A 26,271-nucleotide genomic window follows, 5' to 3' on the forward strand; every position below is an offset into this window, starting at 1 on the left:
TTACTTCTTCCCTTGTACTAGACCTAGGTTAGGTGCACCGGGGTAGGCGTATTTTAGAAGCACCAGTTGAGTACTTTTAGTCTTTATTTATTAATGTATGTATTTTATTTATTTTATGGCTTAGAAACCATATCATGCTTTTACAGTATTATTTTATAATATTCTTAGTATTGTACACATTGTACTTTGCAACCAGTACTACGATTGTAGCAGTTCATTTCTTCTGCATGAGAAAGAAGACTGTTCAATAAATAACCTTTTATTGAAAACGCCCGTCTCTCTATTTCTCTGCACCTCTGGTGAAACGAAGCATGCACGATTGACTGAGTGAAATAACTATCTATTGTTTCCGCGACTCTAGAGATACATTTCTTATTCTTGGGAAACAAAATTGTCATGTTTATGCGGTTATCAGAAACTAATCCCTTCTTGTGTATTCGAGAAAGTTTCAAGTGATCTCTGAGCTAGCTGGCACTCACAATTAAGTCTAGTATATTCGATAGAGACCTAGTAGACCTCAGTCCTACGTCAAATCTATAGGATATATTATTCCAAAGCGCAGAGCCTACTGGGAATATAGGAACTACACTACAGAGTGACATATCTGAATACCTTCTTGATGGAATCAAAGTAAAAAAAACTGAAAGCATTTCCTACTGAGGAGACTGCAGTAAATGAGGAAATTAGGAAACTTCATAACACATAAATCTCCCAAGATGGCCACCAGAGACAAAAGAGGCCAACTGTAGCACAAATATCACCCAGATGTAGCCCAAATGTAGCCCAATGACAGAAGTGTGCAAAACACTTTATTTTGTTAGGTTTTTGCAGTTTTATATAGTGCAGACTTGTCAGGTATTGGAGTGCTTTACATGAGCGTTGGTTACATCACACAAGAACAAATTCAGTTTGGTTTTAGACATGGGGAGATTAAGTGATTTGACCAGAATGTCCAGCTGAAGCAGAAACTCCAACCTGGTTCCCCAGTTGCAAAGTCTGCAGCTCTGGAAGTAACACCACATCCTCTCCCCTAAGTGCAACATTTAATCAAGTGGTCAACTGGATAAAAAACCATAAAGATAACAAATAATTTAAAAAGTGCTTTGTCGCTATTTGAAAACTCAGAAAATATGTCCTAATTTTTGTTTTTTAGAGCACTAACCATAATTTTGATGCAAATAAGGCCCTCTCATATATGTAATTTCTAAAGGAAATGCTCTAGGTATTACAGTTTTGATTACATCAAGATGACGTCAGGCGTTCCACACTTTTGTAATAAATATAGAATGTTAGAAATCTAGTTGTTCATTAGGATATTTTTGAGAGGCATAGGCCAGGGGCACGGACTCTGAAAATTGAAGGCAGGTAGGAGGGAGCAGAGGCAAAAATTTGACCACACTGGGCAGGAAGGAAGGGCAGTAGCAGCACAACAGACTATGGAGGGCAGTGGAAATGGGGGCAGAGGCAACAAAGCAACAATACAAGACTGGCAAGAGAGGCCGTGGCAATATATTAGACTATTGTGGGCAGAAGGAAGAGGCAGTGGTAGTACAACTATACATGCCAACAGACCCGATTCAGCCAGGAAACTTCCAATGTTTTTAAGCCGAAATGGGCTTTATTTGATCTGTCTCCTGTCTACAATGTCCTCTTTTTCAATGTAAGTCAAAGGGGAAAATCAATACCCAGGTTTTTTTTTCAAAATCTTCCTCTTACCAAGTTCAAAACGTTAGCAAGTATGGTATATTGGATCATGGAAGGCAGGAGGAATTGGGGTAGGGACATGGACTCGGATAACAGAAGACAGGAGGGACATGGAGAGGTGCACCAAACTGACCCTACAGAGCAGGCATCAGGGTTTGCAGCAGCACAATACACCACACAGGGCATGGGGGGTGGGAGTGCAGCACAACAATCAATAGAAAGCAATAGGGAGGGGACAGGACCATGCACATGGACAACAAAGAACAGAGGGTAAAGAGGCAATGGTAGCTAGCTGACCATAATGGACAGACAGGAGAGAAATCTGCAGCTTAACGGACAATAAAGGGCTGGAGGGACGGATCAGGGGCATTACAATGGAACAGGCAAGCCAGGAGGGAGGGAATAGGGGTGTGCACATGGAAAAAGAGAGCTGGGGGAAAGGAGGCAGGGCAGGAGCAGCAAAATGACCATGGAGGTCAGGCAGGATGGGCACTAGAAGCAAGACACACCATGGAGAGCAACAGTGACACTATAATGGCATACACACAGACCATGGAGGGAAGGTGGGAGGGGTCAGGGGCAGCTAACTGACCACACAGGGAAGGTGGGAGGGGCTGTGGCAGCACAAAAGACCAAGCATGGCTAGCGGGAGGGTTAGTGCCAGCACAATGTCTATTATGGGCAAGAAGGAGGGTGCAGGGGCCTGCACAAAGGACCATGGAGGATAGAAAGGAGGGTCAGGACCTAGGCACAGACAAGAGAGTTCAGGGGAAGGAGCCTCACAACAGACCACGCGGGGCAGGCCGGAGGAGCAGTTGCAGCACAACAGACCAGGGAGGGCAGAAGGGTGTGGCAGTAAAATGGACCATGGGGGACAGGAGGAAGGGGATAGGGGCATGGAATATGGACAGGCAGGGTGGAGGTGGCAGGGACAGGTTACAGTAATCTGACAATGCTAGGCAGGTGAGAGGGGAGTGGCAGCTCAATAGAACACTCAGAGTAGGTAGGAGTGGCAGGTCCATGGAACATGGTGGGCAAAAAGGATGGAGCAGGGACATGCACACAGACATTGGAGGGCAGGGTGAAGGAGAATGATGGGGCATAGAATTGGGCAATGGAGGGCAGGAGGAGTAGACTGGTAAATCATGCTAAATGGAGGGCAGTGGCAGCACATCAGACCATGCATGGCAGAAGGGAGGAGGCTAGTCCATGGATTCAGACAACAGAGGATAGGGAGGAGGTGGATAGGGCAGCAAGCTAACTGTTCATATCGACAACATCCTCCCAGTGGACTGGTCGGATCATCACATGATCTTATTCTTCATCAACCTAAGAGCCCTATCCCTGCCTCCTGCTCAAGTCCCCCCAAATGGTCAAGAAATCTCATCCAGATCCCCCTGGATGCCATGGAGGATAGACTAAAGTTGCTCCTACCCAGCGACAAAGATCTCTCCACAAATGACCTCACTGCGCTCTATAACATGAATATGGGACTCCTCCTTGACCAACTAGCACCCTTGAAACAAAAAAAAATTGAGCCTTTCCGTCCAGATCCTGCTTCGACTCTGACACTAATGAAGTAAGGAGACAACTAAGAGCCGCAGAAAGATGCTGGAGGAGCTTGCCCACTACCTGCCAGCGTGACAAACTCAGAACTATCCGGAAGAAATACAATAATCACATCAAGAACAAAAAATCTATGTTTTTCTACTCTGCTCTGGAGAGCGCAAAAAACAGACCTACGGAACTCTTCAGGATTATAGACAGCAAACCTCCAAACCAGACACTTCCCTGGGGCAGGCCTCCAAAGAACGATGCGACAACTTCGCCAACTTTTTCAATGACAAGATCTCCAAGATCGAGCGCTCTCTGGTCACCAACTGCTCTTCCCCCTCCCATAGCAGACATGGTGGGGTGCTTGGTAGCGCCTCCCCTCCCACTACTAAACCCTGGTCACTCTTTCAGCCCATTCCAGAAGAAGAGATGGTCAAACTTATCTCCACCTCTAAACCTTCATCTCACACCCTTGACCCCCTTCCGGCTCAACTCACCAAAAAACTGAAACTCTCCCTAGCCCCACTGGGGTGCAGGATTATCTACAGCTCCCTAAAAACTAGAGTAGTCCCAGACTGTCTGAAAGTTGGACAAGTCACTCCACTGCTAAAAAAAACAGGCCTGGACAGAAATGACTTAAATAACTTCAGACCCGTCTCTAACCTTCCTCTTCTTTTTAAAATCATAGAAAGATGTGTTCTCCAGCAACTTGGTCCTTGGACAATACCAACCTACTCGACACACATCAGTCGGCATTCAGGAAAGGGTGCAGTACGGAAACTGCAATCCTCAACGTAATTGATGACATATACAAATCACTGGACTCAGACCAATGTTGCCTCCTCATTCTCCTAGACCTATCGGCGGCATTCAACACGATCGATCACAATCTTCTCCTTAAAGATCTCGAAAAAAGGGCCGGACTCAATGACGTGGTCCTCAACTGGTTCTCTTCATTCTTGAGCAACCGCTCCCAAAGAATCAAAATCAGAAGCTTTGAATCCGACCTTCACCCAGTCAAGAGGGGAATGCCCCAAGGATCTGTGCTCTCCCCTCAACTCTTCAACGTCTACATGGAACACCTCACCACCCTACTCAGAAAAGCTAACATCCCCTTTCACCTCTACGCTGATGATACCCACCTCTACTTGGAAATCTCATCTTCTAAAGAGATTCACAGACTCAATGAAACACTAAGGGAAGTGCAACGTTGCCTGTCAAGCAACCATTTAAAGCTGAACCAGGACTAAACCGAACTACTCCTCATCTCGAACAAAGAAGAGAACCCAAAAATGGTTGAATGGTTAAAAGAAATCGATGCGCTCAATGGGAACTTCACCTTGGCTGACTCCGTTAAATCATTAGGCATCACGCTAGACTTCAAACTAGACTTGACCAAACACATTAAGATCTCGGCAAAGAGTGCTTTGTTTAACCTGAAACTACTAAACAAAATGAAACCTTTCATTCCACCCAAAGATCTCAAACAAGCCACCCAAGCATTGGTGTTGTCTCGACTGGACTATGGAAATGCAATCCTCTCGGGAATAGCCAAAACTCATCTTGCTCCTCTGAAAACAACCCTCAACGCGGCCGCAAGAATGGTCACTAAAATAAAGAAATTTGATCACATCTCTCTGGCACTACCAATAGAAATGCGGGCGAACTTTAGAACGGCTTGCCTCACACACAAAACCCTTCACACAGACAAACCCGAATATCTGGCGTCCAAACTCAGAAAAGTGGATCAGAACAGGACTCTCAGAAGCTCTAATACTCTGCTTCTTATCCTGCTAAACGCACGAAAACAAAAAACTGCGGTCAGGTCCTTTGCCGGAAATGCGCCCAAAATATGGAACTCTATCCCCCCCACATCAGAACTATTCCTTCCTTCCCTAAATTCAAAAGCCAGCATAAAATCCTTTTCCTTGACCGCTCCTTATCGAACAGATAGGAGCAGCTCAGAGTGCTTAAAGCGTCTCTGCTCCTCTCTCCGATGTGAGTTGTCAAGACTTTGTATTTGGAACTCGTCAGCATCCTCTCTACTTTGATTCGTACCCTGAATGTCTTGGTTACTGTATTATGTTTGCTTTCTTTTGCACTGCTCTGTACTTGTTGTGCAGCGATCTAATACCTTCCGGTCAAGCTAGCGCTATATAAAACTTCTAAAATAAAATAAAAAAGAAGGCGGGAAGGCCAGTGGCAGAACAACGGCCACACAGGGATGTAATTAGGGAGCAGGGACATGGACTTGGACAATAGATGGATGGGAGGAGGGAAGGCAGGAGCAGCAAGCTTGGGTGGGGTCAGCACATAGCCAGGCCCTGCTTCCAACCCCCACCAACCATTGTGATATGCATCTTACTTAACGTTTAAAAAAAAACTAGAAATTTGCTGAAATAAACAAAGATTACAGGAACGGTATAGTTAGACTCAGATTTGACTCATACACAACCAGTGAAATTCAGCAGTAATAGTTACTTGAGCTAACTATAACTTACGCCCCCGCAATGTACTGCTAATGACCTCAGACATTACAGCATTCATGACATGGTCAGTTACATCACTCATGACATCACTCATGACATCTCAAATGAGCTGTGAATAGAATGGAACTATAATCGCTACAACTTTATTTAGGGATAGTGTGTGTATATTAGCACCCCCTTTTTTCTTTTCTTTCGTGCAAGAACCATTATAATACGCAATGTGCCCAGATTAATATGGCCGATAGCCTTTCACTTTAAAGTAATGTGTAGTCCATTGTTTATGTTGATGTTTGCAATCCTAAGTATGTTTATTATGATTGAGTCATGTTGACGAACATACAGGTATGGCGGTCACGGGGCAATATATGCTGAAATGACATTGTGTGCATATTAACACTTGTTTTCTTTTCTTTATTGTATCAATTCCTAAAGTTTCACATCGTGACCAGGCCAATATGGCCGCCAACTTTTTGGATTAAAGTAATATGGAGTCCTTTGTTAATGTTGGCAACTTTAGGCATTTGTACATTTAAATAAGGATGCTACAATGATGTCTTGTATCGTTATCAAGGTTCGGACGAGCCGAAACGCGTGGATCACGTCCTTTGCAGATTAAATACTTCCAAACTACAACTTGAGTGCTGATTCCTTCCTTGTAAGAGTGAGAGGAGATTAAATACATATATATGTAAAATTCACTGAAAAAAACACAAGTTTTTTGGTTATGAAAAAAAAAACCACAAGTTTCAGGGACATTATAGTTAGAAATTAGCATTTAAAAAACCTCAGAAATTCACTGAAAAAACCACAGGTTTCATGGACGTCATAGTTAGTTGGACATTTCTCTCGTACAAAACCAGAGAAATTCGGCCATTATAGTTAGTTGTGCTAACTATAACTCGTGCCCCTGCAATGCAATTCTGATGACGTCAATCGGAGACAAGCTGTAACCTTAGGTACCTTCCTCTCTGTTGTTCAATATTTACATGGCCCCGCTCATCTCTCTTATAAGCTCCTTCGGAATTGAAGTGACGTCTTACGCAGACGATACTCAAATCATTGTATATCTTGATAACGACACTACAGATGCCGAAGTGAACTTTAAATGCTGTCTATCGCAAGTCATACAGTGGATGAAGGACAACCATTTGAAATGTAATACCGATAAAACAGAAATTTTTCCCATTGGGAGGGATGTAACTTTCCTTCCGGATGTGTGGTGGCCAGAGGGAACTACACCCCCACCAGACATGGTTAAAGTAGCTAAGAATCTAGGGGTACAGTTTTATACCGCGTTGTCCTTTGTGCCACATGTGCTAGCCACAGCAGGGACCTGCTTTAGCTTAATAAGATCATTAAAGAAATTCTTTGATCTGATCCCGCTCCCTGCAAGGAAATCAGTAGCACTGGCCCTAATTCTTTCGCGTCTGGACTACTGCAACAGCCTCCTTGCAGGAGCAAATAAAACCACGATTAAAAAAAACTGCAAGTGGTACAAAACGCTGCAGCACGCCTAGTTCTGAGGCTTCCACGCAGAGCGTCCGCATCTGCGGCGCTTAAAGTTCTGCATTGGGTTCTGATTCATAAAAGAATTATTTTTTAAATTCTTTTAATCACTTATAGAGCCATGCTTAAAGTGGGACCTAAGTATCTCTCAGCACGGTTCTCCCTATATACCACCACCAGGACTCTTAGGTCATCCACAGCCAACCTCCTGAAACCCCCCCCTCTTTTAGACAGATTACTAAAGGAGGGAAAACTGTCGCTGTCCTGGGGTCTAAAGCATGGAATGCCCTTCCAACCAACTTAAGACTACAGAAAACTGAATTTCATTTTAGGAAGGCACTGAAGACATGGATATACAACATTCCGGATGCCCACTGCCTTGCACTAATCTAGTCAGAACATAAGCTGGTTGGCTATAGGACCCGTGCTCAACGTCTACTCCTCAGCGCCAGGATACTCCTTGCGGAGTGACAGTTTGCACTTAAGAAATGCTAATTTACATTACATTACATTACATATTACATCACTCATCCAATGGTCAGTGACATCACTGATGACATCACTGATGACATCTCAAATGACATCACTGATGACATCATCCACGTGATCATCTGATGCACCTCCTCACACCCTAAAATACAGACTACCATTCTTGAAACCATAGACACACCAATACTAGTACAGCTACAATATTCTGTGCACTATGCATGCAGACCTCTAACCAGCTACATATTATTGATACGCTCTTCTAAATACCCGGTTGGTACCTATGGAGTCTAGAAACCCTTCTGTCTGTCCCATGCACTTCTCCATTCACCCATCCAGCACTATCTATGTATCCTATCACTCCATCAATACCAAAGCACTTATAAATTCAGCACACACTTTCTTGCAACACTGAAATTGCTTCAGTTATTAGTCATATGCTTAAGGAATGGCGTAGTCACTAACACAAGTGCAGGTACAATATTTTGTACACTATGCATGCACACCTCTAACCAGCTACAAACTATTGATACACTCTTCTAAATACCCAGTTAGTACCTATGCAGTGTAGGAATCCTCCTGTCTGTCCCATGCATTTCTCCAATCACCCATCCAGCACTATCTACTTATTATATTTCTCCACCTATACCTGAGTACTTATAAATTCACTATACACTCTGTTTGTAATACTGTACTTATTCTAGTTACTAGTTATGAACTTATGGAATCCCCTAGCTAATAACACAAGTACAGCTATAATATTTTGTGCACTATCGAAGCAGACCTCTAACTAGCGACATACTATTGATACACTCTTCTAAATACCCGGTTAGATAATTACTTATCATTCCAAAAATAAAACAAAACAAAATTAACAACGATGGTTGCGTTGTGCAGCACAAACTGCATCCACCGACTGCTCACCGAAGCATATACGTTTCTTACACTTTACGCAGTGTTGCTTGAGAAAGGTGAATTCTGGCCTAATGTCCATTGTAGGTGTTCCTGAGGATGCTCCAGATGTACTTGCCACAGCAGGTGAGGGGTTCAAAGCAGCTCGCCTCATTTCCTCCTGAGCAAGATTGAGAGGATGTGTGGTCCAGAGATGATTGTACATAGAAGCAGTGCCACAAGAGTTTTTTTTCACTGCCTCTTGAGAGGACTCGGTCACAAATTTTGCATGTCACCTTTCTCGCATTTACTTTTTTTCTCTCCAGGTGGAAAAGTGAAAAATTTCCACACTACAGATTCCGGCCTCTGTGGACGTGGTGCCTCCGGCAAGAATTCTTCTTCAGAAGTTACTTCCTCCTGCAGCTGCTGCTGTCCAGATGCCATTTTGTTTGATATTTTTTGAAAAACACCAAAAAAAACAAGCAAAAAGGGTTCTTGTAGGAAAAGAGATGTCTCTCTAAAGATGCTCCAACAAGAATGATTAAAACTGGTGGGGTCCTTCAATAGTTACAGTGGAAAAAGTTTTGAACCAATAAAATCTTTTTTTTTAGGTCACATGGGAACCCATGCACTCTGCGCTCACAAAGCACACACCCGCCGCAACTTTGCGAAAATATATTAAAAAATAATATAAGTTTATTATAAGTACAATATATTATTTTTATGAATATCTTAGATAATCTCTTGCCCGAATATGAATATTAAGGACACATACATATAATTTTAGAACATAATTTTTTTTTGCACAAGTCGTGCACCCAGCGCGCCCCAGCATGTATATATAACGTCACACGGGACCTGCCACCACCCAAGAGTCGTGTACCGTAATGCGCATGTGTCGTGAATGCGCGGGAGCAGGAGTTGCGGACTGGTCGCAAACCAATCGCGCACGTCACGTAATATTAAAATGTATATGATGTAACTGAAAAACACGCAGCCGTCGCACACCGTATGTGGAGCCTTCACGACTTTTCTAAAATGGCAGCTAGAATCTGCGCACCCACCGTGATGTGTACACTTTGGGTGCACGACTCCGAATTTTTTGGGGAAAAAAAGAAAATAATATAAATATATTAAAATGAAACAAAAAAAAAATTAAACAGTATTTCAGTTAGAATTTTTAAAACCAGATTTTTTTTGCAAGTTTCAGAAAAATGTATAATGTTATTTAATGAATAAAATATTTATAAATAAACAGTTAAAAAACTGTAGAAAATCAGTACAAAAAAATTGGTATAACTACTATTACACTTAAACATTAGCATTTAAAAAACCTTTGAAATTCACTGAAAAAAACATAGGTTTCAGAGACATTATAGTTAGAAATAAGCATTTAAAAAAGCTTTGAAATTCACTGAAAAAACCATAGGTTTCAGAGACGTTATAGTCAGAAATTAGCATTTAAAAAAACCTTAGAAATTCACGGAAAAAAACATAGGTTTCAGGGGTGTTATAGTTAGCTGGACATTTCACTCGTACAAAACCATAGAAATTCCCCCGTCATAGTTAGTTCTGCTAACTATAACTCACGCACCTGAATTGCACTGTGATGATGTCACATATTACATCATTCATGATATGGTCAGTGACATCACTGATGACATCACTGATGACATCTCAAATGACATCACTGATGACGTCACTGATGACATCATCCACGTGACAATCTGATACACCTCATCATACACTAATATAACCTTTCATCACTCACTGTAAAATATGAGTACCATATTTGAAACCATTAACACACCAATACCAGTTACTACATACCCACTCACTGATTCCTAAGTCTACACGCACAACTACCCATTCAACAATAGAATCACTTATACATGCAGTCACTAATTAATCACACCTACATTTACTCACTTACACAATTATACACACAACACCTCATTTATTCAAACACATATTAACTCATAGTTAATATGTTAAAAAATCACCATTACAATTATACACTCATTCACATAGTTACTCTCACAATCACTGACTCTTACATATACTTATTTATATACACCAACTCTCACATACAATGCCATTCATTTCTTTACTTTGTTGAAGATGTACAACTAAAACATATATTAGCTCACCAACACACAAATAAATACACTCAGTCATCCAAACAACTGTTTCCACATGCACTCCTAAACCTATACACCTAATCGATCAACCATTCACACATCTATGCATAGAGTTACATACACCCCATCCAACCACACACAAACTCAGTTTCCCATACAAATACTCACCCAACTAATCAATAACTAATATACACACTCATATAGTTAGTGACCAACTGATGCAGCATGTTATACAACAACAGAGACAGTGATGCACACATTCACATAGTTTTGTTACTAATCCATGTATTAAGTGAGACACTTTTAATTACTCACTTAAACATACAGTCGGACAGCTACTAAATCCTCCATCCAGACAGTTATATATCCACTCTATCTTCAATACAGAGTGGTATATATTTAATACATATTTAAATTTCAAACTAAACCACGTGCTCTGGATGATGTCATCAGTGATGTCATCAGGGATGTCCTTTAAGATGTCATCAGTGATGTCACTGACCATGTCATGAATGATGTAATATGTGACATCATCAGCAGTTTATTGCGGGTGCACGAGTTACAGTTATCAGAACTAACTATAACGGAGGAATTTCTATGGTTTTGTACGAGTGAAATGTCCAGCTAACTATAACACCCCTGAAACCTATGTATTTTTCTGTGAATATATATATATATATATATATATATATATATACATAAATATATATGCACCACACAAAATTCTGTATTCCGGAAGGAATCACGGACGCCTTGGGTCGTTGCAGAAAGTGTCTTTATTGACTGCACAGCAACGCATTTCAACTTTCGCCTTGATCACGCTAAGGGTCAGGCGATATTACACACACATTTAAATAGTGCTGGTAAACAGACTGTGAGTACAACATAGTGAAAATAACCAAACAAATAGCGGCCATCTTATCGATGTAAGTGTTACATATCAGTTCATCAATAACCGCCGCATTTAAATCCAGTCGCCGATGATAACTACATTGCGAAAAACATGATAATGTATCCCCCACACAATATTGTATTAGCAACTCCGAGTTACCTGCTAAATTTGTGGCAACTGCTGAATCCACCATATCAGTCTGTATATACAATCACGTTCAGTTGTTTAGCTCAGAATTAAGATAAATATTTAACCGTTTTGAAATACAGGCGCCTGTACGCACCTTCTTACTATAAATATCTAAATAATCATGGTAAACTAACAAATAAGTCAATAACAAGTCTGCCAGGTCTAAACAAACAACAATGATTTCAATCAGCATTGATAACAACCACAAACGTTGCTGCCAATAGTACGCCAATACAGCAAAAAACTATATTGCCAAACAATAATCATGGAGCTGGAAAGTTCACAATTTTGCCCAAGTGGACACACACTTCCATCAGGCATTGCAGTGGCCAGAATACAAACCTGTACCCAATACCTAAAATGTGAACAAACAACAAGAATTAAAATACATATTATAAAAAATAAATATTATAAAAAAGTTTCAGAAGACACGGCAAATACTGCTATAAACATAATAGCACTTTAGTTGTGCAGGTGTACAGATAATTCCTCACTTGAGTTTAATCCCAACGGGTTCATGGTTTCTAAGTCTATGATATATCTCTACTCAAGTTTACAGTATGAAAGTTGTCTGTTCCCTCCTCGTACATTTTTGGGAACAGCGTCAATCACCACCATCCGCAGAAGTTTCTCATTTTGGAAATGTTGTTCTAAGAAATGTCGCGCTACAGGGTATTGGCTGTTATTATGACGAAACGCCCTGATATATTCCAGCACTCGTTTTTTAGCATGATGAATCGTGCTGCCTATATAGGCCTTGTTACAGGGACAAATGAGTGCATATACCCAATACATAGTATTGCATGTAAGCGCTTTTTTCATCTCCACTTCCCTTTTACTGCTAGATATCACAAGTGTAGTGCAATTGATGCTGTTACTGCACGCCTTGCAGTTTCTACAGCACCGAAGGCCTGCACGACTAACACTACTGGGTCTGGCAGACTGGGTCACAACGTTAGGACTCAGTTCATCTCTCAATGTCTGATTCCTTGGGAAAGTGATTTGGGGACAACTGTTAAGATGTTTATGAAGGCTTGTGCCAGTTAACAATACATGCCAGTGTTTTCGAAGTATCTGGCGACCATCCTGTGCTTGCCCAGAATAGGTCGTAATAAATTGCAGCATGTCTGTTTCCGCCTGTCTCTTCACCGGGAGTAATAACTGGGTGCGATTTACTGCCTCAACCTTCTTACAGGCTTCAGATATAGTTCTACAGCTGTAGCCTCTATCCCTGAAGCACTGCAACATAATTTCCTTTTCTTTCTGCTAACTGCTTTCAGAGCTACAGTTACGATTTGCGCGTAACAACTCACCAAACGGAATGCTATGAACTAATTTACGTGGGTAGGAGCTTAATGCACTCAAAATACTATTCCCAGCAGTTGACTTCTCCGGAATAGTTTTGTGTGTATGGTGTGATCTATGATTTCTACCAGGAAATCCAAAAACTAAATTCTAGTTTTACTCATCTGTTCGGTAAACACTAAATTATAACTGTTCTCATTGAGTTTTCCAACAAATAGCCTAGCTGAATCAATATCACCATTCCAAATTAAAAAGATGTCATCTATGAAACGCAACCACAGGACACAGTGATCGTATTCTTCCAATTGTGAGGCCACCTGCTCCTCCCACCAGTCCATTACCAAATTGGCATAGCTGGGGGCAAAGGCTGTGCCCTATGATTGTCGATAGACGACATCATCAAACAGAAAAAAATATTCATTAAACAAAACTCAATCATGGCCAAAATCATCTCAGAATGACAAAATAAAGAAATGGAATGACTTTTCAGGTAATGCCTTATGGCTTGTAATCCAAATTGGTGTTGAATGCATGTGTATAAACTACACACATCCAAGGTAACCAAGATATACCTTGGCTCCCAGTATATTTGCATTTGAATTTAAAAAGCTTATATAGCGCATCATACACCATAACGGTTTCTTGGCGCTTTTAGCGGCATGCAGAGCGAAAGTGAGGGGGATCGTTAGTGTGGGAAAGCCTGAACAAACAACAAGGTTTTCAGGCCCTTGCGAAAGAGGGAATATTGTTTTATCGCTCGTAGATGGTCAGGAAGGGAGTTCCAGAATACAGGGGCCAAAACTGAGAAATTGGAGCCTCCCCATTTTTTCCTGGTATAGCGAGGGACCTGCAAAAGTGACTGAGAAGAAGAACGAAGGTGTCTAACGGGGACATAATCTGTTAAGAGGGAAGAAATAAAGGCAGGGGCCGTTCCCTGCCGTGCCTGAAAGACCATGCACCCAATCTTGAAGAGAGATCGTTGCCGGATAGGTAACCAGTGCAGCGCCTTCAGCAATGGTGTAGAGTGGTGGAAACTGTGAAGGCCATACACCAGCCGGGCTGCTTGGTTCTGCACAAGCTGGAGTTTACGTAGACTGTATGCCGGGATGCCGTTGTACAGGGCATTGGCATAGTCTAGCCGGGAGATCACCAAGGCAGACATGATAAGTTTAAGTGCCAGAGGGGAAAAAAACCGGGAGACAGTGCGGATAGTATATCCCATCAATGATGGTCAAGAAGTGGGTAGTATCACTTAGATAAGCGGGTAAATTGACCACATAAGGCCTTAAATAGTATTCAATAAAATGAGATGTATTTTCAAGTAATGAACCTATTGAAAAAACAATGGCCTGCCCGGGGGATTGACTGGGCCTTATGGAGTTTAGGGAGTAGATATAATATAGGGATCCTTGGATGGGAGCATTTAAGATAATTGCTTTCCTCCCATTCCAATAGTTCCTGCTCTCGCCACTCTACAAACATCTCTCCATATTTCGCATTAGATTTAGCTATAGCACCTTTGTCAGAAATGCAAGAACATGTCTCATCGGTCAGTTGTTGACAACCCTCCAACAGATATGCCAGTCTGTCTAACACCCCAACATTTCCACCTTTGTCAGACTGGCGTATCACAATAGAAGTGTCTGATTTAAGATCTTCTAGTGCCACTGTTTGATCATAAGTTAAATTATTTTTACAAATAGGTGTTTTTTTGTACCAAATTTTCTTAAGGTCACTCAAGACCCCTCTTTCAAATACCTCTATAGCATCACATTCAATATGAGGTAAAAATACTGACTTGGGTTTAAAACCACATCCGGGGTTGGTATTCACATTAATATCAAACTGTTGTAAGTTGGAAATGACATCATCATTACCCACACCTTGTTCATACTGGGATGCCAAGGCATTTAAAACTTCAATGTCGTCAATATTGAGGTTACTCATAGTTACTGCCTCAGATGCTGTAGAGGCTGCTTTATGGTTAGTGTCAAACCATTTTTTCAATTTCAATTTACATGAAAAATAAAAAAATCAATCATGATTTGGGAAAAAATTAAAATTCATGGTAGAACAAAATGACAAACCTTGTCCAAGAAGTTTGATTTCTTCTGCCGTGAGTATCCGCTGGGAAAGGTTGACAACTGTCATGTTTGTGTTTTCTTCGGCCTTGTTACCATTTCCATGGGGGTTGTAACATCTTTTCTCTCTCCTCTGTTTGGCTTGTTTGTTCCTGTTCCTCTGCCGACTCTCCCTCTCTTTGCACCCTGACCTTGCTTCTGTTCTGTCTGCCCATGATTCATCATTTGGCATTCAGCTAAAAAATTAGTAGATTTTCTTTGGACCAAACTGCTTCCAGAATAAATTGCTGATGTTGACGCGTCTGATAAACTTCATCAGACACATCACTCACACATCACTCTGACTGATTGAGCCACTACCATCTTTTTCAAACATGTGATCGTATTTCCTATGAAAACATGATAATGTATCCCGCACGCAATATTGTATTAGCAACTCCGGGTCTAGTCATTCTCACGCTGAGAGTACCACTAAGAATGACGTTGCCTAATCGGATGGCATTAATAAAGGAAGAAATACAGCTCTACAATGACCCAGCAACCTGAAGGATTTCGTATTTTTGAAGGTGCGAGTTACAGCTGCTACCACGGAAGGTTCTTACTTACCTGAAGACCACATTAACCAGAATGCACGGCATGCACACGCCCGTCAGGGCGGGATCATGAAATTTAAAACCAGCATGAGATGCAAAGCAGCTGTCTCTTTCCCTCATTAGCCTGCCATTGATGAAGGGAAACCTGCTCCAGAAACGCGTTTTGAAAAAGGCTTCAAAAGACTGACGCTAATACTTCGTGTCAGGCACTTCACTGTTTGAGCAACCTTCATTTGGATATATATATACTTTGATTGGTGAGCTGACCGCTAGGGGGAGGAGACTCTGGTGCTAGCAGAGATTTCAACAGGAGGAGTTAATGAAGGACGATATCCTCACAGCATGGGGCGCTGAAGAAGGCCCACTCGCCGAAATGCATCCGCCTCCGCTGGGACCCTTGAAATAAAGCTGCTGTTTTCAATGCACTCCCCTCGTGGCCTCTGTTTCTTCTCCTCGGATAAGAATCCCCTTCATACATACTGTGCTCGCCAAGGCACGGTCCAGAGGCCCTGCAGCATCCAAAAGACCCGGAATGAATTTGGCAACACGCTGCTTGCAGTTTTCCTGTATCCAGGGCACTGGAAATTCCCAAGTCTGCCAGAAACGTCAGGAAGCCGAGAGAGGACCGAGATATTTTATCTCAATAGGGCACCCAGTCTCGCATTTGACTGCCCCCACTCAACATTTTACCTGGTGCGACTGGTCGCTGCAGTCAGAGGGGACTCAGAGGGAACTCTGCTGTTTCAATTGATCTTCGATCCGCCCTACTCACCTGAAAAGCCTGCACCGATCCTACGATTACTCACTCCCCTATACTACCATCTCGGCAATGCAAACACACTGCATGCTGGGACTTGAAGTTCGCTATACTTAACACGAACTTTGATTGGTGAGCTGACCGCTAGGATGAGGAGACTCTGGTGCTAGCAGAGATTTCAACAGGAGGAGTTAATGAAGGACGATATCCTCACAGCATGGGGCGCTGAAGAAGGCCCACTCGCCGAAATGCATCCGCCTCCGCTGGGACCCTTGAAATAAAGCTGCTGTTTTCAATGCACTCCCCTCGTGGCCTCTGTTTCTTCTCCTCGGATAAGAATCCCCTTCATACATACTGTGCTCGCCAAGGCACGGTCCGGAGGCCCTGCAGCATCCAAAAGACCCGGAATGAATTTGGCAACACGCTGCTTGCAGTTTTCCTGTATCCAGGGCACTGGAAATTCCGAAGTCTGCCAGAAACGTCAGGAAGACGAGAGAGGACCGAGATATTTTATCTCAATAGGGCACCCAGTCTCGCATTTGACTGCCCCCACTCAACATTTTACCTGGTGCGACTGGTCGCTGCAGTCAGAGGGGACTCAGAGGGAACTCTGCTGTTTCAATTGATCTTCAATCCGCCCTACTCACCTGAAAAGCCTGCACCGATCCTACGATTACTCACTCCCCTATACTACCATCTCGGCAATGCAAACACACTGCATGCTGGGACTTGAAGTTCGCTATACTTAACACGAACTTTGATTGGTGAGCTGACCGCTAGGGGGAGGAGACTCTGGTGCTAGCAGAGATTTCAACAGGAGGAGTTAATGAAGGACGATATCCTCACAGCATGGGGCGCTGAAGAAGGCCCACTCGCCGAAATGCATCCGCCTCCGCTGGGACCCTTGAAATAAAGCTGCTGTTTTCAATGCACTCCCCTCGTGGCCTCTGTTTCTTCTCCTCGGATAAGAATCCCCTTCATACATACTGTGCTCGCCAAGGCACGGTCCGGAGGCCCTGCAGCATCCAAAAGACCCGGAATGAATTTGGCAACACGCTGCTTGCAGTTTTCCTGTATCCAGGGCACTGGAAATTCCGAAGTCTGCCAGAAACGTCAGGAAGACGAGAGAGGACCGAGATATTTTATCTCAATAGGGCACCCAGTCTCGCATTTGACTGCCCCCACTCAACATTTTACCTGGTGCGACTGGTCGCTGCAGTCAGAGGGGACTCAGAGGGAACTCTGCTGTTTCAATTGATCTTCGATCCGCCCTACTCACCTGAAAAGCCTGCACCGATCCTACGATTACTCACTCCCCTATACTACCATCTCGGCAATGCAAACACACTGCATGCTGGGACTTGAAGTTCGCTATACTTAACACGAACTTTGATTGGTGAGCTGACCGCTAGGGGGAGGAGACTCTGGTGCTAGCAGAGATTCCAACAGGAGGAGTTAATGAAGGACGATATCCTCACAGCATGGGGCGCTGAAGAAGGCCCGCTCGCCGAAATGCATCCGCCTCCGCTGGGACCCTTTCAATAAAGCTGCTGTTTTCAATGCACTCCCCTCGTGGCCTCTGTTTCTTCTCCTCGGATAAGAATCCCCTTCATACATACTGTGCTCGCCAAGGCACGGTCCAGAGGCCCTGCAGCATCCAAAAGACCCGGAATGAATTTGGCAACACGCTGCTTGCAGTTTTCCTGTATCCAGGGCACTGGAAATTCCGAAGTCTGCCAGAAACGTCAGGAAGACGAGAGAGGACCGAGATATTTTATCTCAATAGGGCACCCAGTCTCGCATTTGACTGCCCCCACTCAACATTTTACCTGGTGCGACTGGTCGCTGCAGTCAGAGGGGACTCAGAGGGAACTCTGTTGTTTCAATTGATCTTCGATCCGCCCTACTCACCTGAAAAGCCTGCACCGATCCTACGATTACTCACTCCCCTATACTACCATCTCGGCAATGCAAACACACTGCATGCTGGGACTTGAAGTTCGCTATACTTAACACGAACTTTGATTGGTGAGCTGACCGCTAGGGGGAGGAGACTCTGGTGCTAGCAGAGATTTCAACAGGAGGAGTTAATGAAGGACGATATCCTCACAGCATGGGGCGCTGAAGAAAGCCCACTCGCCGAAATGCATCCGCCTCCGCTGGGACCCTTGAAATAAAGCTGCTGTTTTCAATGCACTCCCCTCGTGGCCTCTGTTTCTTCTCCTCGGATAAGAATCCCCTTCATACATACTGTGCTCGCCAAGGCACGGTCCGGAGGCCCTGCAGCATCCAAAAGACCCGGAATGAATTTGGCAACACGCTGCTTGCAGTTTTCCTGTATCCAGGGCTCTGGAAATTCCGAAGTCTGCCAGAAACGTCAGGAAGACGAGAGAGGACCGAGATATTTTATCTCAATAGGGCACCCAGTCTCGCATTTGACTGCCCCCACTCAACATTTTACCTGGTGCGACTGGTCGCTGCAGTCAGAGGGGACTCAGAGGGAACTCTGCTGTTTCAATTGATCTTCGATCCGCCCTACTCACCTGAAAAGCCTGCACCGATCCTACGATTACTCACTCCCCTATACTACCATCTCGGCAATGCAAACACACTGCATGCTGGGACTTGAAGTTCGCTATACTTAACACGAACTTTGATTGGTGAGCTGACCGCTAGGGGGAGGAGACTCTGGTGCTAGCAGAGATTTCAACAGGAGGAGTTAATGAAGGACGATATCCTCACAGCATGGGGCGCTGAAGAAGGCCCACTCGCCGAAATGCATCCGCCTCCGCTGGGACCCTTGAAATAAAGCTGCTGTTTTCAATGCACTCCCCTCGTGGCCTCTGTTTCTTCTCCTCGGATAAGAATCCCCTTCATACATACTGTGCTCGCCAAGGCACGGTCCGGAGGCCCTGCAGCATCCAAAAGACTCGGAATGAATTTGGCAACACGCTGCTTGCAGTTTTCCTGTATCCAGGGCACTGGAAATTCCGAAGTCTGCCAGAAACGTCAGGAAGACGAGAGAGGACCGAGATATTTTATCTCAATAGGGCACCCAGTCTCGCATTTGACTGCCCCCACTCAACATTTTACCTGGTGCGACTGGTCGCTGCAGTCAGAGGGGACTCAGAGGGAACTCTGCTGTTTCAATTGATCTTCGATCCGCCCTACTCACCTGAAAAGCCTGCACCGATCCTACGATTACTCACTCCCCTATACTACCATCTCGGCAATGCAAACACACTGCATGCTGGGACTTGAAGTTCGCTATACTTAACACGAACTTTGATTGGTGAGCTGACCGCTAGGGGGAGGAGACTCTGGTGCTAGCAGAGATTCCAACAGGAGGAGTTAATGAAGGACGATATCCTCACAGCATGGGGCGCTGAAGAAGGCCCACTCGCCGAAATGCATCCGCCTCCGCTGGGACCCTTGAAATAAAGCTGCTGTTTTCAATGCACTCCCCTCGTGGCCTCTGTTTCTTCTCCTCGGATAAGAATCCCCTTCATACATACTGTGCTCGCCAAGGCACGGTCCGGAGGCCCTGCAGCATCCAAAAGACCCGGAATGAATTTGGCAACACGCTGCTTGCAGTTTTCCTGTATCCAGGGCACTGGAAATTCCGAAGTCTGCCAGAAACGTCAGGAAGACGAGAGAGGACCGAGATATTTTATCTCAATAGGGCACCCAGTCTCGCATTTGACTGCCCCCACTCAACATTTTACCTGGTGCGACTGGTCGCTGCAGTCAGAGGGGACTCAGAGGGAACTTTGCTGTTTCAATTGATCTTCGATCCGCCCTACTCACCTGAAAAGCCTGCACCGATCCTACGATTACTCACTCCCCTATACTACCATCTCGGCAATGCAAACACACTGCATGCTGGGACTTGAAGTTCGCTATACTTAACACGAACTTTGATTGGTGAGCTGACCGCTAGGGGGAGGAGACTCTGGTGCTAGCAGAGATTTCAACAGGAGGAGTTAATGAAGGACGATATCCTCACAGCATGGGGCGCTGAAGAAGGCCCACTCGCCGAAATGCATCCGCCTCCGCTGGGACCCTTGAAATAAAGCTGCTGTTTTCAATGCACTCCCCTCGTGGCCTCTGTTTCTTCTCCTCGGATAAGAATCCCCTTCATACATACTGTGCTCGCCAAGGCACGGTCCGGAGGCCCTGCAGCATCCAAAAGACCCGGAATGAATTTGGCAACACGCTGCTTGCAGTTTTCCTGTATCCAGGGCACTGGAAATTCCGAAGTCTGCCAGAAACGTCAGGAAGACGAGAGAGGACCGAGATATTTTATCTCAATAGGGCACCCAGTCTCGCATTTGACTGCCCCCACTCAACATTTTACCTGGTGCGACTGGTCGCTGCAGTCAGAGGGGACTCAGAGGGAACTCTGCTGTTTCAATTGATCTTCGATCCGCCCTACTCACTTGAAAAGCCTGCACCGATCCTACAATTACTCACTCCCCTATACTACCATCTCGGCAATGCAAACACACTGCATGCTGGGACTTGAAGTTCGCTATACTTAACACGAACTTTGATTGGTGAGCTGACCGCTAGGGGGAGCAGACTCTGGTGCTAGCAGAGATTTCAACAGGAGGAGTTAATGAAGGACGATATCCTCACAGCATGGGGCGCTGAAGAAGGCCCACTCGCCGAAATGCATCCGCCTCCGCTGGGACCCTTGAAATAAAGCTGCTGTTTTCAATGCACTCCCCTCGTGGCCTCTGTTTCTTCTCCTCGGATAAGAATTATATATATATATATATATATATATATATATATATATATATATATATATATATATATATATATATATATATATATATATATATATATATATATATATATATATATATATATATATATATATATATATATATATATATATATATATATATATATATATCAGCTCCATTTCCTCTTCACCACGGCTTCCGCCAGAAAGGAACCGCACTCGTAGGGCCTTGTTACCATAAGTTTTATTCCAGTAACAGAGCAACAAGTAAACAGACGCGTTTCGGAGTAAACCTTTCTCTATGTTTACCGGAACGCCGTACATCCACAGTATTTAAACATCATCACTTCCGCTGTGAACATCAAAAAAGGACTATCCTGTATATCGGTAGTCTCTTAAAATCAGCGCCATCTTTAAATAGCAAACTGCTCGACTTTCGAACATATATATATACGAAAATCACAACCACTTACTCAAGCCCTGTATGGGCAACCATTATCATGTTCACAAGATATAATCAAGCCCAAGATGGGCATAAATCCATGATGCAATGAATACTGAATGATTCAAGCCTCCTTAATGACAATACTTAAATCATCCCAAAATATATCAGCGTGGAACACATACCATCAATGATACCCTTGAGACGAAATTAAAATCGAAGTTTAGAGAAGATAAAAAGGATGATATAAAGAGATAATAAAGAGTAGAAAAATCATGAAAGAGTAGAAATTGTAACATTGGCAAATTAAAACATCAATGTCAACAGATCATCAGTTCATTTAGGCAGAGTACAAATTGAAAACCAAATTTATCATTGAGAGAAAGCAGAGAGAGAGAGAAGTGAAGAGGAAATGGAGCTGGCATATTGATGCGGGTGCACCCCCGCAAGTAGTCGCACCTGCCTGCGAGTGCGGCGAATTGTTTGGTGTTGAGGAGCGAGGATATATATATATATATATATCAAAGAAAGACGTACGCAATACCTCACGCTGCACGAGCCACACCAACAGTTTACTTGAAAAAGATCTTTAATATAATTTAAAAGACAGGCATAACGCGTTTCGAGTTTACAAAACTCTTCCTCAAATGCCAAGCTGCAGTGTCCGTGGGTTCGTTTTGATTTAAATAACGTATCTCATTAGGCAGTGAGAACGGACTTCAGTCATTTACTCCAGTTTAAAGGGACAGTGTATGAAGTATTATTTTGTTCTTTCTCCCATTTGCTCTATAGAAGAAAAAGCAGAGGTGAGTACTTGTGTGTTTCAGGTTTCCAAGTAACCCCACAGTGGTGAAAAAATAAAACAGTGTTCTCTGCTTTAGTCTTTAGAGTCATGTCATCACGGGACTCCATTGCCCATAATGCTCCACTGCCCTTCAAATATTAACTGGTTCCCACTGCTGATCTTGGTAAAATCGATGTCAGCGCGATGTGTCCAGAGTGCAAATATTGCTTTGAAAGGGAAAGTGTTCCATACCTCGGTCACACCGTGCAGATTAGATTTCACTACCACGCAGACCTTCATCAGCTTATCTTGTTTTCAAGGCTCCAAGTCTGTCGTGCTATATATATATCCCTTTCCAACAGCGTTGCTAAGACGCCGCTGCTGGCCTCACAATGCCGGTGCCGTCGATGGAGAAACAACCATCAGTACACCAGTCCAAGTCCATTCAAATAGGAAATGAGAAAGATGGCACACCAAGTAGTTTTGCACTAGGATTTATTGTGCAAAAAAAGAATAACATGTTTCAGTAATAAGCCTTTATCAAGTTTACATTGTGTGCTCAACCCACTCCAGAAATACGTGAGAACCTGTCAGAAAATGAAGGAAAGACTTTCAATTCATTTCATTGCAGAAGAAAGACCTCAGTTTTTTTGCTTTCCTTCGTAATTTTGAACAATACATTGCAACGTAAAAGATTAATACACATTACCAATTCATGTGTGTATATCAAACCTAAGAATTCTTTTCACAATACAATTAGTAATCGTTGCAAAATAAGTACATATAGATGGTTATTACACTTTCAAGTGAAAAAAACAACAACAGTGAATGCTAGTGTCCAAAAATGCATTTACATTTAAAAAGGCGCTATATGGCATAACAGAACCACATGTTAGCAGCGATGACATGGAGGTCAAAAAAGCATGCCAGTTGCATACTACTGCGACTCACCAAAAAACCAAGCTGGAAAAATAACCTAGACTTGAGAAAAAATCCCTATATAGGGCAAGTGTTCAAGAGGATGACCATACTGGCAATGAAAATATGATCACCATTACTCTCTCTAAGTCCTGAACAATAATCCAAAATTGGGGAGTGGTGAGTCTATCAATGTCCTCCCTAAGCTTTAACTTCATGTATCTAAGGCGAGTGCCAGATTGCAACTATGTGAGACTGTAAATTAAAAAATGCCTCAATGAGTGACACAAGTGAGATACCAACAAACAAATAACATTGTAGTGAAAAGATGGCATACAAACATAGAGGATTGGATATGTGTATATTAATGGAAAAATTCAGCCAATATGAGTTGTCAGCTCCTCGCTGATGTTCATTCCAAATGGAATTCTAGTATTTAAATTGATAATGTATTTAGACTCTACAATTCGCAGCAATTTCTCTCTGTCACCACCTCTAGTGTGTTTCTTAATACAGTCAAACGCAAGGGCCCTTAGGGTACTGCTGTCGCTGTTGTGTTTAATCCTGAAATGACGGTTTACGGTATAATTCAAATTATTATTCGTGATAGCACGGAGATGTTGAAAAATTCCCATTTTTAATGGTAATTTCGTGCTACCAATGTAACGTAGCCCACAGGGACATTCCAGCAAATAGATGGTAAATTCTGTATTGTGGGTGATAAATTTGCGAATATATCTAACTTTGCCATTTCAGTAATGTAACTCTTACAGATTTTACTATGTTTGTAGGCTTTACATGAACCACATGGGTAGAAGCCTTCCATTTTTCTGTCAAGCCAACTAGATGGGGGTCTCTGTTCCTGGTAACTGTGTACTAGGGAATCTCTCAGCGACTTAGACCGTCTATATGTCACCAGCGGTGCCGCTCCTACAATATTGCCAATAATGGGATCGGTAATCAGGAGACTCCAATGTTTCTTTAGAAGACACCTAAATAGCATGGATCTTTTGTTGCATGTAGTAACGAGTCAAGGTGTATTACTGTCATTACTTGTATTTTTGTTGTAGGTTAATCCTTTTTTGTTTTCCTTACTTCTGAACAGAACATCTGTTTCCTTCACTGCTTCTAACTTTTGAATTGCTTGATTTAAGATCTTATGTGAGTAGCCTTGTTGCATATATCTCAGTTTGAAGTTATCCTGTTCTTTCCTATAAGCCTCCTCAGTGCTACAATTACAACGAGCTCTCAAAAGTTCGCCGTACAGAATGCTATGTACAAGTGGTGCTGGATGATGACTTGATGCGTGTATTATTCTGTTACCTGCTGTCTTTTCTCTGAAGAGTGAAGTGTGTAACTTATTTTCTTCAATTTGAATTGCCACATCTAGAAATTCACAGTATGTGCTGCTGATAGCATTAGTGAAACTAAGATTGAGATCGGTAGTTTCCAAAACATTAATAAATTTCCTGGCACTCTGTTCGTCCCCATCCCAGATAAGGAACAGATTGTCAATATATCTGATCCAGATCAGGATGTGTTCGATGAATTTGTTGTACTGTTCAATCCAGACCACCTGCTACTCCTCCCAGCCCAGAAAAAGATTATCTAGGCTGGGGGTAAAGCAAGTACCCGTGGTTGTACCTGACTTCTGTCTGTAAACCGCCCCCTCGAACACAAATATATTTTGTTCCAGGCAAAACAACATCATGGATCCCAGCATGTTAGTATGATCCAACAAGGAGAGTGGCCTGCCCTGATGGAAATACATAAAAGCTTCAACTCCCTTTCTTTGTACGATACATGTATACCATGAGCATACGTCCAGAGATATCATAAGATAAGAGCTCTCCCACTTGACATCATGAATCCTTCTAAAGAAATCAGTGCTATCTCGGCAATATGACCTTAAATCAACCACAAACGGGGCCAGATAGGTATTCAGAAAAATTTAGGTATTTTCAAGGAGACCCCAATTAGATGACACAGTGCATCACCCTGGTGGTCTAGTGGGATGTTTATGTATCTTAGGAAGCAGATACAAACAGGGTATATGGGGGAGGTCATTCTTTAAAAATAGATATTCATCATAGTTCACTAGAGATTCGACCCACCAATTATTTAACATGTTGTAATAATGTCCATCACTTCCCATTTTTTCTTCTAGAAGAAACTCAGAAGAATTATTTTCTTGAGTTACTTTTTTCCTTTACCCTTTTCCTGTGTTGAGCTTCACCTTATTGCTTCAGCACCATGGGACCTCCCAGGATATTCAGTATATAACATAACATCAGAGATACTGGGATGTATCCATGGCCTTTAATACAGTTTAATACAGACACACAAAAAAAGCATATTGGCAAGCTATGTACCTTGGGTGTAGATTCAGGATAGTGGGCTGAATGGGAAACTGGTTGTGCAATTTTTTTTTCCATACATTTATTTAAAATAAAATCAAAGCACTTACCAAATACTGAAGAATATTGATCACACAGAATGAAAAAGGATAAGATTGCAAGCAGATTCATCTCTCCGATTGGGTAGATTGCATTCTAAGCATGCAAGGGAAAAATTAAGTAAATGGTTAACCTAGTGATAATTTTGTTCAAATTAAAACTGACCTAAAAAAAAAATTTTCTAAATCAAACTTCAATTAACATTTTATCATCATGCACCCTTAGTAAACAATGTTCATAAACAATATTTGCTCAAACTTATCATACATGGTTTAAAAGAGGCAGGTCCAGATTCTCAAAAAGATCATGAAATGCAGCGAGCAGGTGAAAATG

General features: G+C 42.8%; 1 protein-coding gene across 3 annotated transcripts in view; it reads right to left on the reverse strand.

Annotated features, from left to right (window-relative positions):
- Positions 1-26,271, reverse strand: part of HHLA2 (HHLA2 member of B7 family) — a 348,356-nt gene that overhangs the window by 278,474 nt on the left and 43,611 nt on the right. For all 3 annotated transcript variants that reach the window (XM_078665810.1, XM_078665808.1, XM_078665809.1), the window contains one exon: positions 25,950-26,034. In XM_078665810.1, the coding sequence (XP_078521936.1) occupies positions 25,950-26,034 (85 nt within the window). The remainder of the gene's footprint in view (positions 1-25,949; positions 26,035-26,271) is intronic.

Source organism: Lissotriton helveticus, chromosome 11 (assembly GCF_964261635.1).
Source record: "Lissotriton helveticus chromosome 11, aLisHel1.1, whole genome shotgun sequence".
NCBI classification, from domain to species: Eukaryota; Metazoa; Chordata; class Amphibia; order Caudata; family Salamandridae; genus Lissotriton; species Lissotriton helveticus.